Below are 7692 nucleotides of genomic sequence, written 5' to 3'. Positions count from 1 at the left end.
TTGACAAATGAAGCCACCCAAAGAACAAGAAGTGGTAGATAACATGGTGCATTTTAATGTCACAAAAAGTACATGAGTGGGGGTTATTGTTGATGATGCCTCAGTTTAGATTTGTGGCCTGAAATTCCAGCACACCAATTCAGATTGATCCCTCTTTATAGATGGTGTAAAAATAAAATACCTCTTTTCCTAGTGAAAATACTCAATATGACTATACAAGTATATTTTGTGAGCAATTGAAACGCATTCCTTACTAGCACTCCATAACACTCTGTAGTGGTCCACTGGGAGTGGGGATTTGGCCTACAGAAATCTGTAATAGCAATTTTAAGCACTTGTAAGATAATGATAAAATTTAGGCATTCTCAATAATATAATTCAATGCAGTGTATCTTCATTTCTTTAATAAAAAAGGAAATTCCTGCTGATCAAGTGTTACATAGCTTAAGGCCCATTTGGGTGAAAGTAATGGCAATACCTAATTTATGTTCTAAGGGTTCGTCTCATTATTAACCTTTTATGATTCCAATGAGGTTAGAGGCTTAATAGAATGAGGTGAAGTTATTAAAACATATAACTCTGTAATACACACTTTTCTCACTCTTCTCTCCAGAGTCTAAATGTTTCTTTCAATCTGAATGAAGTAGGGAACAATTTATCGACATATTCTTCCCAGTTTGCATTTATCTTTAATGAGAACTTTGGCAGATAGTTTATTTTTGTAATTAATGATACTTTCTGATAAAAGAAAAAGGATGGTAATCAATAAAAAATTAAAGAAAGCCTATGAATCTGTGTTGGAAATCCGGAGTCCTCGTGTGATTATATGTGTTTGAACTTTCTACATAGTTTGAGAATCACAAATTATAACTTCCTTTTCCAATGTTCATTACTAAAGTAACTTTGCCAAAATGCTGCCTAATGCTTTCTGAAGGTCAATTGAAAGTGAGTCTGTGGAATGGTCAAATAAGAGAACACTGCCTAGAGCCATGCTATTCACATCATTAATCAGAAAGTGAAGAATTTAGAAGAAGTCTGCCTGGAAATAGGAGTTATGTGGGGAAAAATGAGTTATGTGGGCTAGAGAAGAATGTATAATCCCATTTAGCAGAACGTGAAAGTTTCCATATATCTGCTATTCCTAAATCATTAACAGCTAAGGATGAAGCTTTATGAGCTTTTCATATAAAATCATATTCTTGATAATATATGACAAATTTCTCTGCAGCAGCATCCAAAGCCATAGTAAGTCACTGCTCCAAATTGTTTTTAGTAAAGGAATTATATTGAATTTTGAAAAAAACTATATGGGCTGCCATGTAAATTTTCTTTACATTGGATCATTTATGAAAGAAGTAAAACATCACCAAATATTTCATGTAACACTGAACTCAGGCAGTATTAACTATTTAGGATGTTAAGATGGTTGTCAGGGTGCAGGAGACTAAGTAAAAATATATGGAAGTCCTATTATATGCGAGGTTGCTTTGTATATGATTTGATTTATTTAGTACATACACATATGCACACACATATGCAACTATTGATGTAGGGATTGTCATCATATCCAGCTTGTAGATTTTATATAATTTGAAGTTAAATAAATTGTCCTACATCAAAAAATGATTAGGCTGGAGACTTGGGTTCATATTAGTGCAAAATGTTCTTTTCCCTAAACCACACTGCCTTGCTTAGACTACATTTAGGAATTGTGTTCCCTGCTATATTTTATTTTCACAAGATACACAAATTTATCCCAATGAAATCTCCGTCTCCTGAAGGGCAGAACATTCACACAGTTCATCCATGCCTCTTGGCAATACCTGGCTCAATGCTGTGCAACTATCTGGTGCTCACTGGAGTGTGGTTAGTAAAATGAATTAATGAATATTGACCTTAGGACACAACTACATGAGGAACTCTGCCTGAGAAATGCAATCACTGTAACCTAGTTGTCTGTACCGTCACATTAACCTGAAATCAAAAAGTAAAATAAAAATAAAAAAGGAAAAAAATATAAATTAAAATACAGAAAACAAAACAAAAAGTAGAATACTGACCTCAAGAATTGGCAGTAAAATATAAATACAATGTAATGAACAAATGTATTTGGGAAAATTTTCTCGAGGTAAAGATATGAAGATATCAATCTTGCCATCAGTAGTCCTTGCTCTTGGAGCTTTACCAAAGAGAAACAAAACAGAAACACTGGTGGGTGAATACCAAATTATTATTTTCACACGACACTGTGTGCTTTTTAAAGACATGGACTTTGTACTCTCAATAGCTGGCACACTGTAGGAGCCTATTTTTTCTTGAGAGTCAAGTACGAGAGTAATATGATCTCTGAGGTCACTTTTGGGTCTCATCTGACCTCATTACTTCGCACGTGCTCTTCCCTCCACCTGCAATGCCTTCTTGCTCTCTACCTACCTTGCTTATTTTCATGTCATGTGTACCTTCACTGAGCGACTTTTCCTTAGTGAAACATAAGCTCTCCTTTTCCTATACTCCAGGAGTACCTTAAATATACCTCCAAATCATGTAAAAGAAGGTTTCTACATGTCTAAGGAACAACTGATCTGGTTTTGAATTCTGGTTCCACAATTACCAGTCAGAAATTCTTATGCCTCTCTATACTTTAGTTACCCTAATTGTAAAGAAGGAATTTTGTCCAGTTGACTTCTAAGATCCAATGTTACCCAACATAGCAGGGACTAGGGTAGAACAGTCCATTTCCAAAGTGGGAAGCATTGAGAGCTCTGGACAAGGGATGACCCACATTGGGTTCTTTCGCTTATCTTTTGCCATAGTCCTACCTTTTATTCTAGTTCTTTCTCATTCCACTAAGGGATGATACTTTTAAGAATAGAAGATTATCATCACTAATTTTCAAGTTAGTCACTCCAACGCTTTATTACCATCAACTCAGAAAACAGTTCTGGTTCCCAAGGGAAGAGAAAATTAGTAGACAAGTCAAACCAAGTAGCCACACTGGGAATTTTCCTTTCCCTTCTCTTGTCAGAGCAGATACAGCTTTAGATCAATCACAGGAAGCCATCAGATGAATTTGAAAGATCTAGAACATCAGTAACCTTCTTTTTTTTCTTGCCTTATCAGGCTTCTCAATTTGTTCCCAGGAATAAGTTTATAATGACTTTATATAACTGACTCTTTAAACAAGTACCTAGAAGCTTATCTTCCCCCGGCCATTTGGTTCTGATTCCTGACTAGTAGTTACAACCTAAGAATAGGGGGAAGGGGGAAAGGGAGGGGAGGGAGGGGGGGGGAGGGGGGGGAGGGGGGTAGAGGAAAAGGGATTGGTGGGATTACACCAGCGGTGCATCTTTCAAGGGTATATGTGAAACTTGGTAAACGGTCTGTGAAGCTAGTGAATGATGCCCCATGATTATATCAATGTACACAGCTATGATTTAATAAAAAAAATAAATAATAAATAAAAATAAATTTTAAATTTAAAAAAAAGTTAGCTTGGCCTTTGAGTTTCATCATTTGTTCCACAAAAAGATCTATATAGGATATGAGCATCGTTTAAAAAGATAAATACTGATCACCCTCATGGTTGCTACGATTTTTCACAATAAAAAATAACATAGCAAAATAAACCAAGATGTCTGTTGATCCAATGACCTATGAGGCCCAGTTCTTTGGGTTCACCCCACAGACGTGCATGCTCAGGATCTATATTGCATTTCAAGACTACCTATTCGAAGTGATGCAGGCTGTTGAACAGGTTATTCTGAAGAAGTTGGATGGCATCCCAGACTGTGAGATCAGCCCAGTCCAAGTTCGCAAATGCACAGAAAAGTTTCTTAGCTTCATGAAAGGATGTTTCGATAATCTTTTTGGTAAAATGGAGCAGCTGTTTTTGCAATTGATTTTGCGGATTCCCCCAAACATCTTGCTTCCTGAAGATAAATGTAAGGAGATACATCCTTATAATGAGGAAGAATTTCAACATCTCCAGAAAGAAATTGACCAGTTACAGGAGAAGTATAAGACTGAATTATGTACTAAGAAGCCCCTTCTTACAGAATTAGAAGAGAGAAAAATTGTTGAGGCCAAACTCAAACAGACATTGGCTTTATTCGATGAGCTTCAAAATGTTGGCAGAGATTGTGGTACTAGTGACTTTAGGGAGAGTTTGGTGTCCCTGGTTCAGAACTCCAGAAAACTACACAACATTACAGACAATGTGGAAAAGGAAAGCAAAAGACTGAAAACATCGTAATTTTTAAATAATAAAAAGAATGATAAGGAATTTATACCAATGACTTTCAAGCAAACTGTAAGTTTATTAATTTTCTTTGTTCACATCTTCCTCTTTTTTGGTCCACTCTCCTGTTTCTTGCATGAGGGAGCTGATAACTGTTGAAAGAAGCAAATAGCAAAAAAGACAACCTCAATGTCTGGTGAAGAGGAAAGAAGGTGTTTTTGTTTCTAAAATAGGTGCTTCCCATGACCAAGGCCATGGTAATGTTGTTTGCTATCCTGGAGTCTAGCAGGAAAAAACCTTGGACACAAAAGAAGCGGATCCAGAATAGAAAAGGAAGGTTGGAGCAAACCCAATAGTAAAATTTATATTTACTGACTGTTGGCTATTCATGTCAATTTCTTTCCATCCTTCAGTTAGTTTTAGAATCTGACTTATACCTACCTATTATTTATTCACACTTATAAACATCAAATATTTAGAACGCTTGGGGAAATTTTAGCTGTATCTTGTGCTTAAATTCAATGGACTCTAAAATTTCTTTTTGTAATTAGTGTACATAAGATGTTAGATCACCCAAGGAAAGTGGAGAAATAGGAATGGTTGCTCTTAAGGTATGGCTTTTCCTCCGTTTCTTCCTAAAGTAAAGGATTTGAAGTTTCTCCTATATGTAAAGAGGAGGAGTTTAGAGTATGAATATTTGCAATGAAATGCTTGTAAATTTAGAAAGCTTATGTTTACCCCAAATATGTTTACCATCAAGAAATTCTTTTTCTAATCCTGTAATTTAAATGTATGTGTTTTAAAGGCTTTGATTTTCTGCAAAAAAAAAAAAGAAAAAAGATAAATACTTTTGGAAGGCTAAAGATGCACATTTATACAAAAGAGGATTCTTAAATATTTTACAGGCTGATCATAAAAATAATTTAATTTTTGTTGTTTTTATATATTTTACAAAGTATGAGAAAGAGAAATATGCTTTCTATGAATCCTAGACTTGGAGAAAAGAGCTCTACCCTGGCCTTGGTTTTCCATATATTCCACCATGGCACTAAAACATACCAGGTGTGCCAACAAAATGTATACACATTTTAAGAGATGTTATCTATGTATTAGTTTTCAAAGTTCAATTGAATTATGGTAGCCATGTGTAGTATGATGTTCTCTCAACAGATGACATTAACCAAATGAATGCTAGTGTCATCATTCAACAGACAAAAGTCAAAGAAAATAGCTGTCATTTGAGGAGAGCAAGATCACTTTGAAGTGGTATGTGGAAAAGGTGGAGTCTTTACAAAATGATTAGGTTGTGAAGATGGAGCCTTTACGAATGGAATTATGTCAGAAAAGAGACCCCAGAGTGCTCCTTCACTCCCTCCATCATGTGAGGACACGGTGAGAAGACAGTCCTCTATAAAGTAGGAAGTGGACCTTTATCAGATACCAAATAAGCTGGCATTTTGATATTGGTCTTCCCAGTCCCCAGAAGGTGAGCAATAAATGTTTGTTATTTAAAAAGAAAAAGAATGTTGCAAAGTATGGGGGACCTCAAAGGATGCAGAGTGCCATAGAAAACTGGCTACACTAGTGGTACTTCAGGAAGAAATTGAAACAGTATGCACAGCGATACACAAGGACACTTGGATCAACATTGCTCAAGCAATTAGTTCTCTGTAATCAGAAGGGTCTGGACACTGGTTGTAACCACTGTCAGCACCTCTTGCAAATACAAAAGGCAAATCTGACTTGTATTCATCTTTAGTTAATCAATATAAATTGAGTATTATAATTTTAATACTGTTTGTCCTTTCTTAAAATGTGTAGGCATTTTTTTGGTCACTGTCTCTATTTATGTGACTTTGTGTATGAACCCATATAACCTAAATGCAAAAAGGGCAAATGCACATTAATAGCTAGCACTGTTGTTTTCAGTCCAATCTGTGCTTATTGGATTATAAAAAACATAGCAATGCTGGGCACCCTCTCCTTATCAACCAGTATCCCAGAATTTGCAGGGATGAGACTTCCAGTATCAGTATTTTGGTGAATCCTTTTAATTTGGAGTCCTGAGTTGCTTAATTTCTGTACCACTCCCTCTCTAAAAATCCCTACCTCTCCATTTTCTCTGTCTGCTATTTCAATTTGTTTCCTACACTATCTTTGGATTTCTGACATGTCTGATAATCTTTAGGTTGCCTCTAGCCTAGTCACATTTGGAGGAAAATTAAATCATTTATTGAAAGCTTTGTTTGCCCTCTTCTTTTTGAGGTACCATTGAATATCAGTATCTGGAGATATTTTTTATAAGGTCAGTTTCTCAAGAAAATAATGCACTAATATTATACTGGTGTGTCTTAACCTGGTATTTTTGAAGGAGGGAAAGGACAGAGAACTTGGAATCTCAACATGCAGATTTTCACTCCATCCTTTTGTTGTCCACTCTTGATCTTAACACTAAACCCCACTGTGCCAGGTGTCTCAAAGGCCACAACTTCTCAAGTTAAACTTGCAAAATGAAAACCTTTAGTTTCTTATTTGGGGGGAAAAGTTAGCGGATAGTTGCAGTGGAGGGTGGGAGTGGATATCTGGATGTCCACCATCTCTAAACACAGACTTTTGACAATTCTCTCTGTTTTTATTCCAGTTTCTCTTTCATTTCTTCTTCAGCATCTAATATTTAAAGACCTGAGCTATTTTAGCTTCTGTGTGGCAAATCACATTGCTTCTTTTTATGTCTTCTCTTAGTTGCTGTTTTTCTATTATAACTTCCATTATTTTGTTAAATCAATCACTGCTCTTCTGTCACTTTCAAGCTTCTTTTGAAAATGTGCTGTTGTCACTGGGATATCAGGTACATGATGGCAGGAGATTTTGTCTGTTGGGCTCACTGATTTATCCTTAAAGCTTAAAAGAGCACCTGCCACAGAGCAAAGGAACAGGACATATTTGCAAAATAAATCAATGTTGAAATCTTTTTTGCAATTGCCACTTTTATCATTTTCTTTATCCTTATGTCCTATGCAATTTGTCTTTCTTTATAATAATTTTACCAATGTTGTGAAGAGAGAGATGATAAACATAGAGATTAGTTTGCCACATGAGTAAGGAGTGTAAGTTTTTAAGATGGCTATATTAGACTTTCTGAGTATCCTCTTGGAGAAAACCAAAGGGCTTTATTTCCATGACTCTTTAGGAGTCATGTGCTTAGCCCAGTTTATTACTTGCTACTTTCCATCCATCCTAGTTTCTATTCTTAATATTGTTTTAATTCATTTATTTATTCACTAAATGTATCTATGTATTCACTACATGTATCTATGCATCCCCTTTATAGATTTATTCATTCATCTATTTTAGAAATAATAAACACCTATCTTGTCAAATATATGTGTCAGGTGCCAGAAATACAATGATACTTCCAGCACAAGCCACACCATTGAAATAATCGCACTTCCAGA

General features: G+C 35.6%; 1 protein-coding gene across 1 annotated transcript; it reads left to right on the top strand.

The window, feature by feature from the left end:
* Positions 1-3576: 3576 nt before the first annotated feature.
* LOC128577741 (protein MIS12 homolog) lies at positions 3577-4999 on the top strand. The gene has a single exon (XM_053580065.1). It carries the CDS (start codon positions 3632-3634, stop codon positions 4250-4252), a length of 621 nt encoding a protein of 206 aa, XP_053436040.1. The 5' UTR covers positions 3577-3631; the 3' UTR covers positions 4253-4999.
* The last annotated feature ends 2693 nt before the right edge of the window (positions 5000-7692 follow it).

This window comes from Nycticebus coucang, chromosome X (genome assembly GCF_027406575.1).
Source record: "Nycticebus coucang isolate mNycCou1 chromosome X, mNycCou1.pri, whole genome shotgun sequence".
Classification (NCBI taxonomy): domain Eukaryota; kingdom Metazoa; phylum Chordata; class Mammalia; order Primates; family Lorisidae; genus Nycticebus; species Nycticebus coucang.
The sequence above is the reverse complement of the archived record's forward strand: the minus strand, read 5'-3'. Positions and strand labels throughout refer to the sequence as shown.

Excerpts from the sequence above, each read along its gene's own strand:
- LOC128577741 (XM_053580065.1), top strand. The coding sequence starts at position 3,632 with ATGTCTGTTGATCCAATGACCTATGAGGCCCAGTTCTTTGGGTTCACC.